Source organism: Scomber scombrus, chromosome 15, assembly GCF_963691925.1.
Source record: "Scomber scombrus chromosome 15, fScoSco1.1, whole genome shotgun sequence".
Lineage (NCBI taxonomy): Eukaryota > Metazoa > Chordata > Actinopteri > Scombriformes > Scombridae > Scomber > Scomber scombrus.
In genome coordinates, this window is record NC_084984.1 from 7,313,496 (window position 1) to 7,338,259 (window position 24,764).

Sequence of the window (24,764 nt, forward strand, 5' to 3'; positions counted from 1 at the left end):
TACTGAAATTGCTCAAATGCATTTATTTTATTATTTTTTTATTAATATCTATTCTTATCAATATAAAGGCTGTATCGTGAATAGCAACATATACCTCCCGTCTCCCATTATGGTATTACATCACAGCTTCTGCATCACTTCATATAATACGTGTGTCAACATAACACACACTGAGGGAGGAGAGGAGCTGTGTTAAAGCTGGACCCTAAACGAGCAAAACAACGTATGGCAACAGCACGTGATGGGGGAAATATTTGCAATGTGGGCAGCTGAAAAAATGTGTGTGTGTGTGTGTGTGTGTGTGTGTGTGTGTGTGTGTGTGTGTGTGTGTGTGTGTGTTTGTGTGTGTGTGTGTGTGTGTGTGTGTGTGTGTGTGTGTCCCTATAGGGTTAAATTTGGTAGCTGTTATTGTCGATCATGCGCTGTGTGGAAATGCCTGGGTCAGACAACAACATGTTAAAATGAACCACCATCAGCATTCTTTAAAGTGGTAGTAGTTGTTGTTGTAGATGGATAATTTATAGAGCTGCAATGATTAGTTGATTAATTAGAAAATTGGTTACAAATTCATTTTTATAATGAATTAATGGTTTTGATCAATTTATAAAGATAAGATATTCCTTTATTATTCCCACATTGGGTAAATGTACTGTATTGCAGCAGCAAGAATCAATAGAAAGAATAAATAATAATAAATAATAAGTAAGTACACAAATAATAAAACAAACAAACAATAGTAGTAAAAAAAATAATTAAAATAATAGTTACATTATGAACAAGAGTAATATTGGTGTTGAATGATAATATATACCTGAGTTTGATATTGTTATTGTTTATTTAATGTTATTGTTTTCAGCTTCCTCAGTGTGAAAATTTTATGTTTTAGTCCTTTATGATAATAAATTAGCAACATATTTTTGTTGTGGACTGCTGGTTGCAACAAAAACAAGACATTTGAGTTTGCTTTTTTTGGGCTTTAAGAAAGCAATGATTGACTTTTTTTCTGACGTCTTATAGACCAAACTACTAATTGATGAACTGACAGATGAATCCATAATGAAAATAATTGTTACTTTCAACTCTAAATAACTAATAACCTGTGTCATAAGGCTACAGTCCACATAATAATAATAATATAATAATACTAATAACTTTATTTATGTAGCACCTTTTAAAAACAGAGTTTACAGAGTGCTTTGACAGACAAAACAAAGGCAGTACAACACAGAGGGCAGCAACAAGGCCAACACTAACAAGATGAAAGTAGGAGACAATAAAATATAGTAAGGAGGTTATGAAAATAATCAAATTAAACAAAATAAAATAAAATAAAATAAAAAGACATGGATAACTACACTCTGACGAAGTGTAATAAACTATTAAAATCACACTTTATAAATAATACGTTCTATGAATTAGTAAAGCAAAGTGCGTGCCTCACTGTTTCACTTCGAACAACTTCCTCTGCCCGACAGATTGCAGGTAAAAATGGCCGTGGAGAAGCGCCTGGCATTCTCTATTGTGCAGTTCCTACGAGATCAAACACATTGTGGCGCTTTGAATTCAGATGAGCAGGAGAGCCTCGAAGGTAGGTCGACTCTGAGTAGCACCGTTAACAAAATGTAGTACACTCTGCTCTTGACCTGCCCATTTCAGAACGAAACTAATAAACATTATGTTCTTAGTCCACTATCCTAATTTAGAGACACGAAATCAAGATCTATTGGCTCGAAATCAGAGTATGAGCAGTATGTGCGGTGGTGTATTTCATGCAATGTAACAGGACAGCTGAAATATCTCACTTTGCTGCAGCCAAGCTCTGATTCACTGATTATAATATCTTGTTGTTTTTTTTTTTGGACAAATATGCTGTATCTAATCAATATAATCTTGTCATTTTTCACTCCTCCCCTGCAGTTGCAATACAGTGTTTGGAGACCACCTTTAAGATCAGCTCCAGTGACTGCCATCTTGCTGTGCCACAGCCTCTGACAGAGATATTCCTTAATAACCTGCTCAAGGTGGGTACTACACAGTCCCTGGGACCAATGATTTAAAATAGACATTTAGATTTTGGCTAAAAGTCTAAAACAAAGGGTCTAAAACACTACTTACCTTTCTCATAGCAGACATTTTCACTTGTTGTCTCACTGTCATTGGCCTATTGGCAAACTTAAATAGAATAGACTCAACATAATGCTTTTAAAGAATGCTACGCCTTTGCTTTTTCTGCTGACAAGTCAAAATGTCCATCAAAAGAAGCCACTTTGAAGCAAATCACATCAATTACTCAAATCTTTATTAGCAAGAGTAACAACAACACAAGCTGCTATTTTCTTCACTCATGCAGTCATGTTGTTTGATTTTTTTTTTTTACTGTTCTGTTGTTGCCTACTTAGTCTTGAATAAGGTCCTTTTTCTCATAACATGAATGACTCTTCTAATTTGCTTTTACTTAGAATGACATCATTACCAAACCAGAGACTTCCCCATCTCCAGAAGACATTGAACGAGCAGAGCAACTTAAGAATGAAGGTAAAGTTAAAACTGGACACTTGGTTGATACCTGCTTCCATGTGTATCATCCCTTATAACAGATCAATGACTTTTGACACTTTAACTAAAGCAATATAAGAAATATAATGTTCTTTGGTGGATTGGAGCACTTGAGTGTAGAGGGGATAGAGGACTAACCGACAGCATACCCGATGTGCTTCAGTTACTTCATTTTTAAATAACCCACAAGTACAACCGTGGTTTGGAAATGACTTGTGGACACTGTGTGACCAGAAAGGTCAGAAAGGTCATGAGCTGCCTCACAGAGAAACACTTTGGAGCTCTGCAGCTTTTTCCATCTTGCGGACTGACTTATTAATAGCTGTATTTCCCAGTTCTGTGAGAAGGTATTACATTCAGAGAATTGTTTTTAATGTTAGTATTTCTGGTTTATATTATTATTAGTATATGTTATTAATTTTGCACCTCAATCCCAGGCTAATACATGTTAAAATAAACCATAAACTTGCTTTGATTTGAATTATTGAAGGGAAATTTGTCTTTGTTGCATCAAACAGAAGCACACAGCCTGTTACTGTTATCTGTTACATGTTTCTATAGTTTATATAAAGCACCAAAAATTGCTAAAGATATAGGAACTTCATTCAGATTTGTTATCTGCTATTATATTTTATTACTCATATATTCTGATGATTTATGTCGGCAATGTTAATATCAGGAATATTTCATATTGTCCATCTGCCCAAAGAGTAATTATTGTTTATATCATTCATTTGCTGAGCGTAATCTTACAGGCAATTTCTTATGATGATAAAAGTCAAAACTACTTCTATGAGAACTCCTTCGATGTTTAATAATAATAATAATATTTTTTATTAATAGAGCACTTTTCAACATTAAAATGAATACAGAATAAAAAGGCTGAAACCCCCCTGTATGATCTTCAAGAAACATTGGAGCACATACAATATAACTGAGCAGCACTGAACCCACAGATGAAACAGATGAATGTGCAAATGCAAATAAAAGAAATAAGCTCATAGTGGAAGTGGATAACTATAATACAGAAGTACAAAATAAATGGAAGTGCATATAAAGAAAATATATTGTGTAAACTCTGTTAACAAACCAATATTTTCTTTCCAGGGAACAATCACATGAAGGAGGAGAACTACAGATGTGCAGTGGAGTGCTACACAAAAGCCATTGATCTGGACCTAAGAAACGCTGTGTACTACTGCAATAGGTATTCACAACAGCAAGCCAAGAGGATTTCACACTGCTATTGTTGTGTTTTCTTCTTGTACTGTGGTGCAAACATTTTATACAACAGCACACAGTGTACAAGCAGAGCTTAGTAGGAGAAGACGTCATAAAATTGCCTGTGTGATGTCTGGTTGACATGATGTAATGTTTTAACTGTTCCAGACACTGCTGCTAGTGAATTTAATTTCTTCCTTTTTGCATTATTTATCTAATACACAATTAATCCAGACCAGTGCAAGGAGCATTACCAAGTCTCTGTCGTGGATTTAACTCTTTGCAGGGCCGCAGCTCACAGTAAACTGGGAAATTACACAGAGGCAACTGGTGACTGCGAGAGAGCCATTGGGATTGATCCTACCTACAGTAAAGCGTACGGGAGGATGGGGTGAGTTAGACAGAAAAGGCTTATTTTAAAGTTAGATAGCATTAAAAACAAGTTTCATGTGTGCCCTTCTCTCTTTTGTGACTCTAGATTGGCTTTGACAGCAATGAACAAGTATCCAGAGGCAATTACCTACTTCAAGAAAGCTTTGGTATTAGACCCCGAGAATGACACCTACAAATCCAACCTGAAGATTGCAGAGCAGAAGCAGAAAGAAGCAACCAGCCCAGTAAGTAAAAAAACAAAAAAAACAAGCTGCATTTACCAGTTCACAGGGAACACAGACTGTATAACCTGTATTTTTAACCTTTGCCTATGATCATGTGCCACAGATAGCTGCTGGATTGGGTTTTGACATGGCCAGTTTAATCAACAACCCTGCCTTCATCAGCATGGTAAGACTCCAGAGCATTAAAAGCCTGCCAGTGTAATATAATCAGGGTTGGGAAGGTTGCTTTGGACATGTAGGAAGTTACAGATTACTAGTTATCATATTTAAAATTTAATAAGTAAGTTAACTATTTCATTTACTTAATCAAAGTAATCTAACTTATTATATTTGATTACTTTACTAATTTTATAACAAATGTTTTCAACTTTTGGTTTAAGTGTACCCATTAAGCACCAAAATCTAAGTTCAGGTGTTTTTCATGGATACTGACATGATTTATAAGAGAGATCATTTCTTATAAAGCAACATTTATCTCTCATTTGAAAATGTATTCATTAGTTCATGTAGATTTTGGAATATAAAATAAAGATATTTAGATGAAAAAAGTCAAAAGCTCTGCATAGACATATTTGGTACTGTGACACTATTTAAGCCAATGTCATGATAATACTGTTACATGCAACTACTTACTCCCCAACACTGAATATAAATGTGCAATATCTGCAGAGGACAGGTTGTCTTATGCTTGTTTTGGCTCTGGCACGGTTTGACCAGATATTTTCCCTAAGTAGTCGTGTGAGTGACAGTTAGCCCATTAATCAACCGGTGTTGATGTCTAGTGGAAAGGACCTTTTCTGGGCCCGGAGAATCCTGACTTGTTATATGATGACACAAGGGAACGTTTGCCAGGCCAAGAACGCCTCTACTAGCATGCCAGAGTTTTATTGCAGCGACACTGACAAGACACATCTAAATCAGACAGCTGTGCATTTGCACCGAGGGGCCCTCAAAGCACCAGCAGTACATTCTTTTTCAAATACAGCACAGAAATGAGTTGTTCTTTTTGTCTGTTTGCAGGCTGCAAGTGTGATGCAGAACCAACAAGTACAACAGCTGTAAGTGTCATCTGTATTTGACAGGCATTTCAGTGTAGTGCTAGGTGATTTTGCTTGTGTGTGAACATACTTTTACTCACTTTCACTGCTTCACTGTGTGGTCAGTATGTCAGGAATGATGTCTAATGCGGTCGGTGGTCCTGCGGCGGGTGTGGGTGGACTGTCAGACATTTCCAGCTTGATTGAAGCGTAAGTGCACTCAATTTATAATTAATAGGACAGAAATGATTGTTGTTGTTTTTTTACATCTTTATTTATTCTAGAGAGTTGTGTATTTGTGTTTATACAGCTACTCATGAAGCATTTAAAGGAATAAAGGATTAGTGCAACATTTTGGGGAAATTGATACCGCTCTCGTGTCTGTATGTATTTATCGTAACCACATCTGTATGTATTACTGTAAGGGTTAAAATGACTCATTGTGGTTTTACATAGAGTTTTGTTTTCTTGGCAACTTCTTGATGACTTACTGGATTCTTGCGCCCCCGTAAAACCGCATTGTGTCAGTTTTACAATTACAGTTTTTGTACAGATCAAAATACTTTAAAACATATTAAATAGTGATGTGCTTACAGGCAGATTTTTGTTACCTTCAGACAAAGCTAGGCTAGCTATTTCCCCCAGTTTCCAGTCTTAATGCTAAGCTAAGCTAACTAGCTTCTGGCGGCAGCTTCATATCACATAGAGTGTTTATCAATACTCTCAGCAAGAAAGGGCAAATGTTTAAGTGTTCCTTTAAAGATGCCATTATTTCAACATTTCTGAATCAGTGTCATATGGCAAAATTATATCGACATAGTGTGTAATATTTTAGCTCTGTTACACACACTGTTGTCCCAACACAATTTGTGATATTACAGTACCTTTCTGCAAATATTCCGACATCACTCTGGCATCAAATGCACAGAAATTTGATACAGGGACAAACCTTCCTCAACACTCGCATATTGGGAAATTGAACATCTTTTGAGATTTTATTCATGTATATCCAGTGTGGGTGGCATTTTGATGTTGCTCATTTTATATCAACTTGCATGTTTACTGTATTTGTTCACAATATGAGAAGATAAGAGCAGACGAAGTGAGGAACCTTATCACATTCTGTTATTATACTGTATATGAAGAACTACTCCTCATCTTCCTTCAGCAGGTTAACCAAGCCAAAAGTCTCTACAGGGAGATTTTGAGTTTGCAGATGGCTTGAGAAATAAAACTACAGACTTGAGCATGTAAAAGATACTATAAGTCCTTCCTGACTGAGGTTTCACTAATGCTCTATTTCATCTCTTTATCAGAGGACAGCAGTTCGCCCAGCAGATCCAGCAGCAGAACCCAGAGCTGATCGAGCAGTTAAGGAACCACATCCGGAGCCGCTCCTTCAGCGGCAGCGCTGAGGAGCACTCATGATCCACTCAGGTACATTTAAATTTAAAACCCACACCTTATCCAACCAAATGTGAACATATATGAACGTATTTATATCACTAAGATGCATTATTTCAATTTCAGCCTCACGGTTTTTTCCAAGGAAGGGCAACCATATGGCGCGATAACAATCTCTACACCCATTTCTTAATGTCAAAGCCCCGGCAAAGCTGGAATGAAAAGACAAGGATGGGACTGAAGGCACTTTACTGTGACTAACGGCTCTGGAGTGGAGAGACGGAGGAGGCCTGGAGACTGGACCATGAAATGAAGTACCCCACATATTTAGGGCAAAAATATTGTAAAACACCTTATCATTAAAAAAAAGAGAAAAAAAGAGCCAAGAACACATTCAGCCTACTGACACATGAGTAAATTCCCTCTTCTGAGCTTTTCCATTCTGCAGAGATCGTGTTTTATATGTGTGGGAAAAAAAGAAAACTGCCGTCTTTCATGTTATGAGTTAGGAATCCTTCAGCCTAGTCATGATAGATAGAGGGTTAGGGAGGAATGTACTTTTACAGCATTTGCAGGGAACATTTCAGCTTTTTCTCATACACACACATAGGACATCAGGTTTACCTTGTTTATACTGCATCCAGTTTAATATTATTTTTGTAGACGAAATACGCTCCACTTGTTTATTGGGTGATAAAGACCATTCAATCTTTGAACAGGTGGGACTCACATCACTGCTTTTCAATGAGTACTACTTAACTTTTGATTAAGACAACTGTGTACTTGTATAGCAGTGTTTGCAGCCTGCATAATGTTGTTATTGCACTTTAGCAAAAATGTCTCCCCTTTAAGCCTATTTAATTGTTCATTAACTAGTAACAAAGTACTTGGATTGTTCATTTTGCATGCTCTTAAATCTGGTATTTGAGATCAGATGCTTTATGGAAACAAATAGGTATGCTAGGGCAGCACAATGTTTTGTCTAAAAACATGTGAATAAATGTCTTGAAACTGAGCAACCATTCAAACTCGTGCTTGTGTCTCATGTCTCGAAATAGACTGCGATGCTCGGTTGGGATTCGAAATCTATTTGACATCCCAGAGCCTCGCGTTTTAATAACAGTACTTATTTATTTTGAAAGAACAAAGTGATAAAAGGGAGCTGTCTGCTTTCCCTGCAGGAACCCAAAAATCTGAGTCAGAATCTAAAATAACTCTGAAAGCAGGTGTAGCTCACACGGTCTTCGTGCTATTTTTTGCATATCAAGACCAGCGAATTAATATTTTAAACATTTTTGGGGACAAGTTATGATAATTATAGATTTTTGCTCATCACCAGTAAGATTTCCAGCTTCAACCAAAATGAGCCAGGACATGATTCATGCAACAGAAGCTGTGATTAAGGTTTCCAAATCAGTAGAAATATCTGAAGAGGTGGAAAGAAATGTGAGCATAATCCAGCCAGTAAGTGGTCATTAAAACATCCAAAATAGGCAATGTGACTTTGCAGGAATGTTTTTGTAGTCCAACTGCTACCACCGTTTAACAGAAATAAGGGGTTGTGGCTTTATATGCAAAGTTTCCTCAATTATGGTGCTCAATAATCACATTTAGGGAAGTTTGAAATGTTCTATTATATTTTATCACTGAAATTACAAGCCACTGAAGCATGCTGTGCTTTCTGACAATGCCTTCCTGTAAGTGGGAAGATATTACGAGTGCTAAAAGGAAAGCATTGTAAAATATTACTGAAAATGTGGCAGCAGCATATCTTCATAACATTTTCACAAAATATTCTTGTTGTCATGTTTCTCTTGTGTATGTGAGTATATTTAATAACAACTAAAATAATCATATCCATCTTTAAGAACATGTAATGTTTTTAAAAGCAATAGAAAAATCAAAGATTACAGCAATTTTATTAACATTTATGCACATTTACATCATTATTTTCAAAGAAAGAGATTTATATTATACACAATGATTTTAAAATACAGTTTCATCCCCTTAAGTTGCAAAAAGAGTTAAATCTCATGTGCAGAAATCCACAGTTGGTCCATTCATATTTAAAATGAAAAAAAAAAAAAAAGTCAATAAAATTTCTAGCACTCGTTGGTTGTATACGGGCAGACCACACACACTTGTGCGATGTCGTCATATTCGTACGTCCGCTTCAGAAATGTGTCTGTGAGTCTCAATCCGGAAATACTCTGAAATAAAAGAGGTAAAAAAAAATTACATGACTGAGCAAGAACAGGCTTTCATTTCAGCGCAAATATGTCGAATGCTAAAACTTGAGCTCGTACCTGCAGACCCTGGACGGATGAGAGGAGTGTCAGGGGCAGAGAGAGGAGAGCACCAGGACTCAGTTTGCCCAGCTGTCGCCCTGATACGCCACACCAGTGGATCGACCTGGTATTGCACATCTCCAGCACTAGATCCATGGTTCTTTCACTACAACACAAAAGGTTGTTAAAAAGCTATCAGGGTTTATTAAATAGTATCTGCTTCAGTTATCCCACCTACTTACAACAATATCTTGTACCATTTACTTAATTTCATCAGGTTAGACACTGAACTCACTTTACTTCTCTGTTTATTACACTAAGAAATCAATTGGAAAAAGAGCATTCAAGTTCAAAGCAGTCAGATTGGAATAATTTACCTCTTGACATTAAATCCATATCATCATCTTAAACGTTTAAGCAGCCACTGTCTCCTTACTTTCATATTAATTGTACTTGAGTTGGTGAAACTTTCCACTGTCTGTTATTAGCCACTGTGGCAATTCTGATATTGTAATATTTTCAATAATTGTATTTTTTGTTTGTGTGTTTTGTTTGTTGTCTGTCTGTTTGTTGTTGTTTGGACCCTTTTGAAAATGAGACGGTGCATCTATGAGGATTATCCTAATAAATAAACACATGTATTACAGGCTGTCTCATATAGGTAGCGAGATGACTACTTGAGAGGATTTTCACCTGCAGTTGGTAATTTTACAGATGATGTCAAAAGGTTCTTCCAGGTTAACAGTGTCGGGAATAATTTCCAAAGACAGCCTGATGTCTCCGTACCCTGGAGCCTAGAATACAAACAAGGGGTAACACAAAATTGTGAGGATAAAAATAAAAGAATAAACAATGGAGTTTCTTTGATTTGAGCAATAAGTATCCTAATACCATTCTTTGGAGCTGGCTGGTCTGTAGCCTCCCCCTCTCCCCGAGATTGGTCTTCCATACAATGTCAAGCTTTCCGATCACCGTCACACCCTTGATGACGCCAGCTTTCTCCGCATACTCCGGCTTTGGCTTGAGACAGTACAGGTACTGCCGTGTGTCCATGGGCTGCAGGTAAGACATTTTCCCAAAGGTAGACTCTCTAGTAGGGAAGAATTACAGATGTAAGTCAGCACTAGTCAAAGCTACAATGCCACCGCTTAATCATCAAGACAAAAAAACACATAATTTTAAGTGTTTTTTTTACCCATCATCTCCACTTGAGACCAGGTTGAGCTCTGTAACGTTGTACATCATGGAGGGCTCTAGAGAGACCTTCTCCATGAACATCGGTGACGTGGTGATGTTCTGGATCTGAGCCTCCAGGAACACTTCATCTGTCTGGAGTGGAGAGGCCAGGACTCAAACTTATATTTATTGCTAACAATGAAGAACAACTGTAAAATCTCCAAGGCGTACTGAGCAACACATCAACTTTTACCATTACGTAGTAAGTGGGGTTAGGCTTGTGCACAATATCCTACTGCTTTTATCTACTCTTTAGGTGATGTGAGAGTCATTTACCAACTGGGAGATTAACACAAAACAGTCTAAATTACACAAATAGAACTCTACACTGGGAAATTAACACAAAACAGTCTAAATTACACAAATAGAACTCTACTATTGGTTTGCTCAGTGTACCTTTGAGGACATTGTTAGTAGTAAGTGTTGACCAGCAGAGTATACAGTAGGGGTTGCACAACTTTAGCTTTTTTACTAATCGACAAGTCATTCAAAGTGGTCTGTCAAACATCAACTAGCTGTATTTAAATTAACCAGATTATTCAAAGCAGCAATGTGAAGGGATATTATACTTGAGAGGATAATACTAATAATACTATTTGTGAATTTAAAAGATCTAAAATTGATGTATATCAGTCAATAGTCATTTTTTTCAACATAATCAAATAATCTTAATACAGATCTTAGATTTGTTTTTTATTCCGTTAAACCTCACATACTGTTCATATTCTGACTCATAATTAGTCTCTGCACCAATTCACATTCATAAATTCCCCCATCAGTCATTAATAAATGTTTGATAACAACTTAATGAAGCTGTAAGAGAGTAAACAGAGTGTTTATCTATGGAAAAACAGACATTCACAATCACTATATTATGGACCAGGAGAATATTTTATACAATATGAAGTTTTTTTTTTTTAAGTAAACAAGGGTCAAAATTGGACATTTGCATATACACAAATGTCTATCAGCTGCACAAAAATCAAAATAAAATGATTGTTTTTGGGGTCACATTAGAAAAAAGGGCACCTAAAATAAATATGGGGTGTTTTTACAGCTCTAAAATGAAAAAAATTGATCACATTGGACTATGAACAGTATGCAAGGGTTAAGTAATTGTGACGCTGCTTCTAAATGACTTCAAACCTACTTTGGCCTTCCTGTACTGCAATTTCTTCTTACTTTTCAGCCGACACATACACAAATACCCAAATTGCTGCAACAGGCTCATATATATTGTCTTGACGGATTTACTGTACGTGTCTAGCTTTAGTCTGAATTACTGTTCTTCTCTCGAGAGCCCTTCATCTGTTGGTTATAAAACAGCAATCTGAAAAAGGCTCCTAACACTCTGCATATACTTTCAATCAGCATAGTGGTTTTCTGTTTTTAGAAGGACAAATAAACTAATGTAAATGCATGCAATGAAATACTTCTAATTCAATACATTTAATACTAATAACTAATAGCTATTAACAGTTAAAGTAAAGTGAATTACTTGTACCGTAAAGTGATGTTATAATAAATGACTTAAGTCCTATAAATGACTATAAATATGACTAAAAATAGTTTAAACAATACTTAGCCTTGGTTGGAGACACGCTGCTAGTTCATGATTTTCATTTTTGTTGGCAACTAGTTGATGTTTTTTTCGGAAAAAGTAACACTCAAGTGGTCGACTTGTCAACATTTCAATGCAACCTCTACTATACAGTGAGATACAATGAGAGTGAAGCGGAGATTAGTTCATGCCTGCAATTCACAGTGTCAGAACTGACCATGAACCATTCTGAATGAGGTTAATGTTAAAATCGCAGCGCTCAGCATCTTTGTTTCCATGCAAAGCCATTCAAACCAATACCTGAAAACTAACATTTGATCAAATATAATCATGTTGGGTTTTTTCTTTAATTAACTTAACTGTGAGTCTTTTTAAAAATATAATCACTGACAATAAGACCTTAATAGGCCTGTTCATTCACACGGTAACCTTCACCTCAGCAATGCAAAAGTTAAAAATGAGATTCAAAAGCAGTTGAGCGACATCATTCACAGCTGCACCGTTACATGATCATTTTAAATCTTGATGAAACAAATCATGGTGCATACTGATAATTTCCCCCAAAAGTGATGATAAAATTGTATAAATCAACACAATCCCCACCCGCCACAATTTGACACCACAAACTTCAATTTAAAAAAAAGTCCAAGCCCTGTGTAGAAGAGTTTGCAAGAAAGCACAAGCGTCAAAAGAAAGGGCAAAAGAAAAACAATGGAAAGTACATGTGAAGGACTTAACATGTCAATATGGATCTAAAAATGATGTTTCCCACTTTAACTTTAACAATCTAGGTGGCAATTTTTTAATATTCAATCATTTCTTTCCATGTTTCTGTGCTGCACCTTTCCGTTGGCCCCCGCAAAAGACAAAGTCTGCTGCACCAAAAAGGATTAAGAGAAGCTAACGTTCAGCGATGAGAACAGAAGAAACAATTACCACAGAACTGAGGTCACTCTAATGGAGAAAATAAAATACAAGACATAATAAACAAATGAAGTTACATGCCAAAGATGAAGACAATGAGTATTTGCATTCTAATATATATATATATAAAAAAAGCTACTGGTATGAAAATGAGAAAAAAAGAAGACAAAAAAAAGCTTGTTGTCTCTAACCAGGAAAACTCCTTGATCTCCAGATCTTGTGTTAAACTGCAACCCGACTTCAAGAGAAACCTCAGCATTTTTCAACCTGGACCCTATTTTTCCATCTTTTCGTGTCTAAGTCAGTAATGGGAACAACAGTTTTTGAAATTGCTCCAGTATTGAGTGAAAGAGCTGCAGCTGTGTGTCATAATAAGCCCCCCTGCTGGGACACGAACCCCCCTTGTGGGATACAGAGCAGTTATATGTCTTGATTACATTTTCAGGACAGCTTATATTCTGCATCAGGAGGCTTTTTCTTTTTTTAAAGCTTTATAAGTAACCTATATACAGGCTTAAACCATTAAAACACATACTTTTAAACCTATAAACTGTTAAGAAAAGCTAGGATTATTTAGCCATGTGAAACACTGAGAAATACTTTGACATTTGGGGTATATTTCCACAAGATGCAGTGTCACGGAATAAGAAAAGTATTGGTTTTTATCCATTATTATTGGTCATAAATTGCATGTTTTCAGGATTTTGTGTTGAGAAGAACATTAGTTATTTATTAGTGTAAATAACTGAAGTTCTTCTATTCTATAACAAAGAATTACAATGTGATTAGTTTTTCCCCTTTGCTTGGTTGCGATATTAAGGTGAATGTGAGAGAGTGCATTTCATAGCAGGGGTGCATATTAAAGCTCAACACATGTCTGTTTGTTATTATGTCCAAGTCTCGCTCAAGGTGGAGTCTTGTTCTGAGATCTCGCAAGAGTTGTGTTGTTGTCAAAATCAGCAAAATATTCAACCATGACAGAGATGGAGAGAGGAGCGCTGGGAGGACTTGTTGAGCAAGACTTGGTTAGACACAACAACAAACAGATCGGATCAAGTGAAAGGTAAAGATAACATTTTATTTCTCTGTGTGGTTCTTACCATAATGCTGTCAGACCCTTATAATAACAATTTGAGGCTGTCAGTGGGAATAAAACCCTTTTAGTGGATGTACTGTATATGACAGGGCACAATTGTCCCACAGGATTACATTGCAGCCAACTTTTTGGCTGCTGGCTGAAGCTGTTGTCCCCATTTGTCACTTAAACATGAAATGATGGGAAAATATTTAGGAAAAAGTTTCCCTTTAAGACTTCACAGTATGGTCGTGTTTGTTTGTTTTTTTTAAGTTTCTGGAGGTACAAGGGTTTTCCAGAGACCTTTATCATGCTAACTGCCTCTATTAGCATCTGTAAAGTGCTCCTGACTATGAAATGAAACATGATATGAAGCATGTTATGTATGCTACAGTACGAGCTTGCACGTCATACTGTACAATAAACGTCTTCTATTTGCAGATGGTACAAGGTGACAGATACATGTGCAAAGACTTTGTACACTGATAGATGAACATCATATTATCCTGCTGCTGCTGCTTCTGTTGGTGATGGTTTCTGAGTGCGGCTCACTTACCTCTGCATTGTAGAACTTTGTTTTCACATCCAGAGGCTTCAAAACCTGATTGAAAATAGATTGCAAACTGAACGCTGTAGTTTTCTCACACTGTAACTCCATTCAGCAAAAATATTTCCATGCAAAAAATGAAACAATTTGTAGTAAGATTTGGAAATCGTCAGCTAAGAAAAGGAAGAAATGACTGGAAATGATGCTAAAGGAAAGGGAGCCAGACTAACTGAGGGCAGAAGACTTTAAGACACCAAATTCACAGCAAGGATGGTGATTGCTTTTTCCTCTGTTGTAGACCTGAGACATTTCTCAAGTCTTTACCAAGTCAACACATGAGTTTACCACAGTGATCTAATGAGAAAGCTCCAATATATCTCACCTGGAATTTGAAGAACTTCCGAAAATAGAGCTTCTCCCCATAATGAGTCGTGTAACTGACCGCACAAACTAAGCTGGAAATGGGAACACATAACATAAAAGATTAACCATTGCAAAAATACACAAAGTATTTCTTGATTTAGTAAGTAACACCATTTAGCGCCTTATATTAGGGGCATTTCGGCTTTTGGAGGTGTAATTGGCACTATAACGTACAAATCTATGAGGGTGTATATTTTAAGGAACAAACACACACATATGTGTTCCAATTTCTTTGACTTCGTGGTGGATAACGTCATCAATGCAGCATTCAGGTTTGAGATCTGCAACTGCGGAGTTTGACGCAGAGAGGTTGAGCCTCTGTGAGCTGGTCTGTAGATCAGCCTGTATAAAAAGATCACACCACACAACAGGAAGTTTATATGTAAATCAGGAGTGAAAAGGATATCATAAACTATACATGTTGAACAGGTGCTTCTTGTTTACTGTACCTTCACCAGAATGTCTTTCACAACTTGGTTGCTGTCATTGTGCACACTTATGTAACTGGAGAAGGTCTCGCCGAGGAAAATATTTCTGTGTAATGCCAAGAGGTGGAAATGTTAAATTAAACTTTTTTAAAACTCCCCACAAAAGTAACTCAATACTAATTGTTTATTTCTCTTATGTGTAAAGAGGGGATTATCTTTTATTACCCAAAGTTCTGTGGTAAGGTTAGCATCTCTCCAAGCATTAATGCCTCCGCTCCTTTGATGGTGGAGGGGTCTTCTCTCATGAGCTGACCGAACAAATCCCCTGTGCAGCACACAAAGTATGTGTCACGTACATGGAACACGTGTCATAATGAATACAGCTCGTGTTCCAGCGAGAGCCGAAGCACGCCGAGCAAACACTCGACAGAATGCTTGCGATGCACAGTTAATTATTTCTGGCCAGGGGAAGAAAAGAGTGAAATGACAGAACACCTGCAGCACAGAGAGACAGAGATACAGAGACAACAAAGTAATACTGTACAAGCACATGATATTAGATAGATAGATAGATAGATAGATAGATAGATAGATAGATAGATAGATAGATAGATAGATAGATAGATAGATAGATAGATAGAGAATAATAAAGTACTCAGTGTGCAAAAAAAGTGCCAAAGAAAGTATCCTGCCATACATACAAATATTTCAAATTTATTTAAAAACTTAAAAAAAAAAAACCTGTATACACTTAGAAAGGATGTTAACTCTAACAAAAAATACATAACAATATCAAATGGATTATCTAGTCTATTTTGCTTCATGTATAAAAGCTACCCAACCTCACGACCCTTAAATCTAACAAGCTGGTCACAGTATGAGGAACATCTCTGCTCGTCTGAGCAGTTTCACTTCATTTAAATTAATTTCTAGCTGAGCTGTTGTCAAATTAGTAACTAAAATTAAACTTGTTATTTAAACAACTTAGTTTCCATTCGCTTACAAAATCAGTCACTGCTACAGTACCACTTCTGCAGCTTTTGCCAGACACGTAGACCGTGTCAATATATATAGACGCAGACACTTGTTCTAACTTCTGACACTCTAAGGTATTATAGAAGTGCTTCTACTATTCTGTGTGCTGCAGGGAGATTCTTTGAAGATCAGGTATCAAAGGCGAAAGAGGGTTTTTACTGCCTTTAAATTTCTCTCTGTCCAAACACAGGTGGCCACAAGCATCCTACACAGCAATCATCCCACTCATTCATATTAATACCACTAATATGACTACTTTTATGAACCCTACTATCACCCCTGCTTCTCATATTGATTCAAAACATAAGATTGATAGGTTAGATTGTGAAGAGAGGTTGTGACAGCAAAGAATTTCAAATATCAAATTCAGCCAATCCATCTTTGTGCACTTTAAAGATATGCCTCGGCCTTCATTGCTCCTCTTATATAAATAGCGATCCTACCTAGAAGTGTCAAGGTGATTTATGGTTTATGTGGGGTTTGGTTACCGGTGCAGCGGACACATTCTGCTCCGTGCTGCACTCTGCCAGAAGGAAAAACAAACACTAGAGACAATTCTAAATCTGGGAGCGAGATCTGAGATCGTAAATCTACAGTGCAGATGTTGCACACTGGATCTGCAAAAGCAAATGTTAAATGCAGCCGACATCGAAATTTGTATGAAACAGGGTCATTTAATTGGGTCTGTATTCAGCTTTCGTCTACTACGAGGAATTTTAATTTAATTTGAGCTATATAGAGATACAAAATTGTTTAAAAATTATAACAAATTATACATGTCACATAACAGGCAACTGCACTTTTAAATGATGCATCTGTGATCTATTAAATTTGAGTGTTATTTTATCATTAATACTTAATACGAAAGACTGCAGATTCTATTTGTTTCCTGTATTCAGTGTGGAGCACTACAACAAGGGTTTTATGACATTTATATATTTGCTTATATATTTTATAAATATTCATGCAAATTCCACAAACACATTTCAACATTTACACATGTCTTGCTTCAGTTTGTCTGCTTGGCTCAAATGGGAAGTTGGTAAATCCTAAACCAACCACAGAGAATGTCAGTCAGTCAGAAAAGCAGATGTTGTTCTCTCAGAGACGCAAAAAAAGGAAGCGAGACATCCACTTAAAAGTCTCCATGTACCTGCAGGTTTTTGCTCCCTAATTGTGCACATTACTATGAAATGAATTCATGAGCCTCTCAAAATAAAAATAAAAAGCATTTATAACATTTATATTTGTTATTTGTGTTTTTCAGTCACAGACATTGACTTGAATTCACTAAAACAGACATAAAACTCTCATGTTCTTTAAACTGCTTTATTGTTGTACAATGCATGTCAAATCACACATGCACGCACAATTTACCATCCAAAACTATTTCTTACCGGCAAATAATTACCTCAAGTTTTTACTATGCAAACTCATCTTTAGTATCGCTTCAATTATGAATAGATAACATTAGATTTACAGCTTTCATTCTGAGCTTTTTCAGTTAAAACAATCTCTATTAATGCATTACTTTGTTGCACTTTAAATCATTGACTAAATCTGATCTTATGTCAGTCTATTTTATGTCAAGATGCTGTGACTAAAACATGATATGGTAGACGCGCACATCCGGAGTAGCAAGAGCAGATGCTGGAAAGAAGTCTGCACACTGCCGATCCCAATGCAGGTAAATTTAATGGGATACCACAAGTGACGTTTTGAGCTCAGTGCTCTCCTTCGGACCTGGGCCTTTGTGACTATTCAGTTGATCTTTAGACTGAAGAAGAGCAGTGAGCTTGAAAAGTCACTTGTGGTATCCTAGTAAGTTTAAGATGCTTTGATCAGACTAATGTTTCCACATCTAAACTAAGAGATGCTGAAATAAGTGGAGAAGTCAGCAGACATGCACAATAACACTAAGTCAGTAAATCACCCACATATGATACTACTTAAAAGATGCAATATTAATTTAAAAAATACAGATATACAGACATTACACAGCTAACAACCTGGTGTTGTCATTGCAAACTGCAGTAACTTTCTGCTTCTGATCTCTAAAACAAAGAATTAAACTCCATTGGGGCTCTGTGTTTGTAGAAAGGCTCACCTGGCAGATCCCGATCTTCACATGTCACCGGCAGGTTTGTGAAGAGTGTTGGTTTTGTTAACCGCATCACTGCAAAGTAAAGTGACACCAGTTAAGGATTGGACACACCGGTAATATGGTTAATGTGGTATTAAGGTAATCTCTCCCACTTAATTGAGCATAACCTAGTGTCAATAACTCACTATGCTGTTGTCTTTGGTTGTAATGGACACATGACCTTCGTTGGATTGAAATTAAATGATTTAGTTGTGTTGTTTTTCTTGATGAGCGATGTTGTTCACCAGAAATTTAAAGTGAAATGTTAAAACAAAGTGAAGCAATTTACAAGCTCCCAGTATCTCCCACTCCCACTAAAAAAGACTGATGCTGTCATTACTGTGTAAATCCCAGAAACATGTATGCACACATGTATGTCTCAGGAACTACTACATATTGCACATCTATATATTGCAGACTTATTTACATAGAGATTGTTTACTGTACTATAGTATTTGATTTTTGTATTTTATCACTTTCACTCTTACACTGCTACTTTTCTCTCCACTGTACTGCTGGGTCAATTTGAATTTCACCCAAAGGGGGATTAATAAAGATGCATCTTATGTTATCTTATTATCTAAAACTGTCTTTGTGCTTGTAAGTCATCTGATTTCAACTTAACTAAGACTTACTGCTCTGTTAATTGTTAACAAGGTACATTTTCACCAGCTGTCAGCTCACACTAACACATAATAAACCCCCATATCTCCAGAGTAAGATCATTTTATATTGAATCTTGCATATAAAACTACTTAAAACTAATAGCGTTAATAGTTAATTGGCTTAATAGCTGCCTGATTCAGACTTTGAGTGTCCTGCGGCAAGAACAGATTTATATGCAGATTACAAACATGGCTATACACATTAATAAGCATACAAAGTTGAATTTTTTAGGGTTTTATTAAATTACTCATCAGAAAAGCAAACGTTAAGCTTGTTTCAACAACACAACAGCTGACATTATGGCATAATTCTTGCTATTAGACGGTGTGTTTCAATGTCAACTTTTAAGTCCTATAACAGCAAGTCATGCACTTTCTCACCTCCAGCTGTCTTGATATTAAATGACCTAAATTCAAGTTAAAAGTCTGAGTCAGTATAGGCTAGCGCTGTTAGCATCTTGCAGCCACAGTGCATTGAAACATAAAGCCACCCTGTTTGTTTTTAACCCCTAAAATTAAAGAAGTCACTGTGTGTGTGCTGTTGCAATGACAGTCAAGTACCTTTTAATGCGAGTAGGTGTTCTTGTTTCGTCTGATTTACGTCCATTTTGACAGAATAAGGGCCGTATCGGGGTTGCTGTTTAGCTACTATGCTAGCTGGTTGTTGTTGTGACAGATGACCTAACCGGATGTGGATTTCTTCTTCGTCTTTTTATTTGGGGTCGACTAGACGATCTGATGTGTAGTACTGCCACCTACAGTTAAAAATAGATACTACAACAATAGAAACTACTTTTTTCTTTCCTTTCCTTTTCTTTCCTTTTCTTTTCTTTTCCTTTCCTTTCTTTACTTTTCTTTTCTTTTCTCTCTTCACCCCCCACCCCCCTCTCTCTTAAAAAAAAAAAAAAAAAGAGTTTTGCATGCCAGACATGTTTACACCTTTTGTACACAAATGTTTCACCACTGAAAGTGAACTTGTGGGCAGTTAAAAAAAAAAAGCCTTTTATTATTTACAATGTTTATGAGAATATGTCAAACTCTCACTTCTAAAAACAAAAACAAAAAAACAAGTTTACACACACGTTATACCACTGAAAGTGAATTTGCGAGCAGAAAACGTTGTTTTTAATAGTTGTTGTCTTTATGAGAATATGTTCAACTGTGATTTTAACACATATATCATGTAATTGCTTTTATCAACATTGGAATTGTTTTATGTTTGCATGTTTTTATCTTCTTTTTGTAGAGTAGTGGTAGTAGTAGTAGTAGTAGTAGTAGTAGTAGTAGTAGTAGTAGTATTACATTTGTCACTGCATATATGAATCTTGATCATGGATGTTCTATGGGAGCTTATAATAGATAATACTCTTATAATACATCCATGACCTCCATGGTACAATTTCCTGATGGGTTTCTGTTGTGTTACACTGACCTCTTGTGGTATGGACCTGTATTACACTAGGCTACAACAACACTACTGCTTTTATCATCAATTTAATTACAAGAGACTTATTTTATTATATAATAATAACAAAAATTACATTGCTATAACCTCTAAACACATACATACATATCCACCAGATGAAAGTCTCTTCTGCAGGTCAATGACAACAAAGATAAGATCTTAAAGGAGGGCCAAATACTGTATCAAGACATTGGTTTGAGACAGTGCATTCTTATGTTCAACCTCAGCCTGAAGTTGCTTCTGAATGTCTGGACAGAATTGTACTGAAGGTGGTTGAGATGGACAAAGTACTTGGTCTTATGCACAAATAATTAAGCCAGGATCCAGAGAACTCAAGCAGGAGGCAGTCGTACAGTGAGCATGTCTTGTATAATAATTGCTCATTTTCTGCTTCTATGTTTTGTTTTTGAGCTGGTCTTTAACAAAACAAAAGCATTAAATATGACACTGACTGGTGAGGTCACATGAGATCATGTCTACCATCACAGTCCTACTGAACTTACATATCTGTCATTCATTTAAACAACTTTATTTAATGTTGTTTCCAAAAAATGAAAATGGATCTATCAGTTACTGCTTTAACATATACCGTAGGTCTTCATAAACTATCAAGAAGAGCAAAACGAAGAAATGTATCAAAGAACAAAGAAAGTCATCAATTCAAATGTTTCATAAAATTCCAATTTTCACTTATCTTTGTATTCGTGTTATTCAGTGAAATCCGGAACGGATATAATCTGATTGGAATGAAATCTTGCATACTCAGAGTATGTCTGGTGTTTTCATATGACATCTTCATGTAGCAGAAGCTGCAATCAAAATGAAATCCAGATTATTATTTTATTCAGAAAGTTAAAATACAGATACGAAATAATCAAATAATGAAAACTAAAATGACAATGAACAGATACTGGCTGAACAAACATACAACATTAGTTTAAACCAAAAGGCCATCTTGCTGTTTACTGACAATCACATGATGACTCATTATGACTCACATGAGTATTTTCATTGTCTGTCTGCGGTCGCTGCCATTTGTTTTTGGACAGGATTACAAAGACGACCAATCCAAACACCATGATGAGGACACCGAGGGAATTCACAAACTTTGCTTCCTCAGGCAGTGAGTTGTAAGGTTCACCAGTTGCTCCATTCCTGCAACAGATAGAAAAATGAAGTGAATAAGTTCACTGATTTTTGCAACATGCCACCTCCTGCATCATCATTTTTGTAATATTCTGTAAAATTTTGTGTGATAAAAGGTGGCATCTATTGGATACTCAAACACTTACAGTGTCAGTAAAAGCTTTTCAGTGATACCACTGATACAAGAGGTCAGACTGAGGATCAAGACTGCTTTTCCAATCCAGATATGGACAGGTTTTAGTGTGCTACGAAACCACGATGGAGAGCAAGGAAACAAGAAGCCAGCCAAGCCAAGGCTCCACTATCCATCAACAGGTGGAATGACAAGGAGAGAATGATTTAGTAGTATATGTTTTAGGAAACTTTCATATGCATACTGTAAGAATTGTGTACATGTCTGTCATTTGTACCTGAAATGCAAACATAACTACAGTGCAGATGCCCACCCAGCTGTGCAGAGAGTACAGGTCTGGGATGTGGAAGCCTCTGTGGAAGTCGAACACAGCGCACAGGCCCAGACAGGACAGAAACAGAGCTATAAGCATAAGCCCAGCATGCACCAGTTTCCAAGTGTGTTTCCTCTGTTTCCATGTGAACGGTATACGATACACGACAACCGCTGCAAACACACAGATAATTAAGGATTGTTGGGAAATACTAATGTAAATACTGCATTTGCTTTCTTCTGCTTTTCATTTTAAATGGTTGAACAGTTGCTTAATATTGCTGTTGTCATTTTAGGATAAACTGAGGAGTCAGATGATATTTTCATGCTTATTTAAATCATCTTGCCGATGTGCTCATACAGTGAAAAATATAATAAGTTCAATGTCTGTTCTTTTTCAGTTTACAGGTTTATGATGTCTTATTAAAATAGTAAAAATCCTCACTGAGTGCAGTAGCAGGTTAAATGTTTCTAGGCTCAGTCAACTGAAGCAAAAAATAACTTCAGCTAAGACATCTAGGAGAAATGTTGTTTCATTACTAAACAAAACCAAGATCAATAGCTGGAACTCTTCTTTTTTTAATATGAAACAGACACTGGAAGATGTCTGGGAGAAGGTTTTACTTTAACAACAATGTGAGAAAATGTACAAATATAATGTAATTATTTAAGATAATTGGGTAACACTTTATTTCAATAGGACTTGCAGCAGTATATATACTCACTGAGCACTTTATCTGGAACACCTTTACAGTCTAATGCAATTCAATACAATGCATGTCAAGATGGATACCTTATCTACTGCAAACCAAATCTACCTACAAGTCCAAATAAAGTAACCTTACCTGACCTGAGCTGTTATTCATTAATGAATTGATTATAACCTGCTTTTACATGCTAAGCAAGTGTGGTTAGAAGAAAATAGAGCCACATTTGAGGTGCAATGTTGTGTCAGCACTGCTCCAGAGTCAAATAACAGTCACTACGGTGAATGTTTTCTGTAGTGCTGTAAAAGAGGTTGTCACTTACCATTACCATACAGAACTACCAGCCCAGACACCATGAGCACAGGGTGCCAGTTGAATTGCAGGGCAGAACCGTCCCAGGCGAAACCACCTCGCCACTGTGAGCTCCAGCAGCTCACCAACAGCACGCAGAGCAGACCCAAACACAGGCACAGCACGTAGGTGACATAGAAATACACAGATGGACCCATGTCTGTGAGTTTGGGAGGGAAGGTGTACACTGTAACACACGCTCAATTCACACATGAGCACAACATTTTCACCAGTACATTTTCTTCTTTGGAGATTTGACCTCAACCTTTCAAACACTAACTATCCATGTCATGATTCGTACTCACCAGGCGACTGTTTCTCTCCACCGCAACACTGCAGCCTTTTTACTCTATTTCTCTCTTAACTAAAAAATGGTCCCAAACTGTAACATTCAATTTCCCGTTGTTCCACTTTCTGGTATAGAGCCATTCCTTTAAAGATTATCTCAGGCTGTTAGAGTCTGTCAGGAATCGTCTCTGATGTTAAATGTGTCTGTTGTTGAGAGACGGATGGATCTACTGGGAAGAGGGTCTGTTCTATCAAGGGGGTTGTGACTAAAAATTGTCCCTGTATCATCCTGTTAGCGTATTAATTTTGTAGAAGCGAATGGTTACAAAATCCCAACAGATTTCCAGTTTCATAACATAACTCATTTTTAGCTCGGTCATGTTAATTTGCCATGGGTTCTGCATCTCATAAGAAGATTTAACTCTCATCCTACCAACATATTTAACACAGAAGGACTCCCTGGGGACTCCAAGAATAAACTCCTAAAGAAAAAACTGACATAACACACAAAATTTATTTCAAAACTTACTTCTTACTTACTTTAACTTAACTATATGAGGAAAAATTAAAGCTATTTAAGGTGATTATAAAACACATCATTTATCTTTATATAACATAAATCCATTCCTAGAGATCTATTCATCTTAACAATGATTTTTGGATCAAATGTAGTAAGCATGAACCAATATAGAAATGTTTTCTATAACTTCCTTTTATAAGGAGACCTAAAACATGCTGGGTTGCATGCATTTGTATTGTGCATGAACTTATTGACTGAACCACAAAGTAAGGTGTTATGAAGATGTCTTTCTTTTTCTTTTTCACAACAGCAGTGCGGGTGATGACAGGCCTCTCACCGCGTCATTTAATTTAGCACAGACATCCAGCGTGAATAAAGCCTCCACAGCCCCGTGAGATCTGGACTACAGCAGATGATCACAGGAGGTCAGTCACGCAAGGAGAAAGAGTGACACCAAGATAATTTCATTTAAATATTTAATGACTGATGCAAAGGAAGGAGAACCGTTAGGCGTAACAGTATTTTTTTTATTGGAGAGTTATGTTAACAGCTGTAAGACTTCCATAATTTGACATATTCAGGTTCAATGACAATGTGACAGCAGTGGATGTAAACTAGACAATGTTGACCTGTTGTGACAATGAGATAATACAATATTTCATTTTTATCATTGACCGTATGT

At 36.6% G+C, this 24,764-nt stretch overlaps 3 protein-coding genes across 3 annotated transcripts; 1 reads left to right on the forward strand and 2 right to left on the reverse strand.

Annotated features, from left to right (window-relative positions):
* The first annotated feature begins 1,488 nt into the window (after positions 1-1,488).
* On the forward strand, positions 1,489-7,503 carry sgtb (small glutamine rich tetratricopeptide repeat co-chaperone beta). The gene is made up of 11 exons (XM_062434454.1): positions 1,489-1,588; positions 1,918-2,021; positions 2,460-2,535; positions 3,664-3,763; positions 4,064-4,168; positions 4,256-4,394; positions 4,498-4,560; positions 5,415-5,452; positions 5,558-5,641; positions 6,748-6,868; positions 6,962-7,503. The coding sequence occupies exons 1-10, from the start codon at positions 1,489-1,491 to the stop codon at positions 6,857-6,859; spliced, it is 921 nt and encodes a 306-aa protein (XP_062290438.1). The 3' UTR covers positions 6,860-6,868; positions 6,962-7,503.
* A 1,250-nt stretch (positions 7,504-8,753) lies between these two features.
* Positions 8,754-19,956, reverse strand: trappc13 (trafficking protein particle complex subunit 13). Its single transcript, XM_062434452.1, has 13 exons — positions 19,722-19,956; positions 18,460-18,528; positions 15,543-15,642; positions 15,339-15,423; positions 15,104-15,231; positions 14,849-14,921; positions 14,476-14,520; positions 12,857-12,874; positions 10,319-10,452; positions 10,015-10,213; positions 9,817-9,917; positions 9,142-9,289; positions 8,754-9,045 (listed from the first exon to the last, which is right to left on the reverse strand). The coding sequence occupies exons 1-13, from the start codon at positions 19,765-19,767 to the stop codon at positions 8,938-8,940; spliced, it is 1,254 nt and encodes a 417-aa protein (XP_062290436.1). The 5' UTR covers positions 19,768-19,956; the 3' UTR covers positions 8,754-8,937.
* A 244-nt stretch (positions 19,957-20,200) lies between these two features.
* Positions 20,201-23,432, reverse strand: LOC133995644 (lysosomal membrane ascorbate-dependent ferrireductase CYB561A3-like). The gene is made up of 5 exons (XM_062435121.1): positions 23,246-23,432; positions 22,182-22,390; positions 21,918-22,072; positions 21,624-21,780; positions 20,201-20,206 (listed from the first exon to the last, which is right to left on the reverse strand). The coding sequence occupies exons 1-5, from the start codon at positions 23,430-23,432 to the stop codon at positions 20,201-20,203; spliced, it is 714 nt and encodes a 237-aa protein (XP_062291105.1).
* Positions 23,433-24,764: the final 1,332 nt, after the last annotated feature.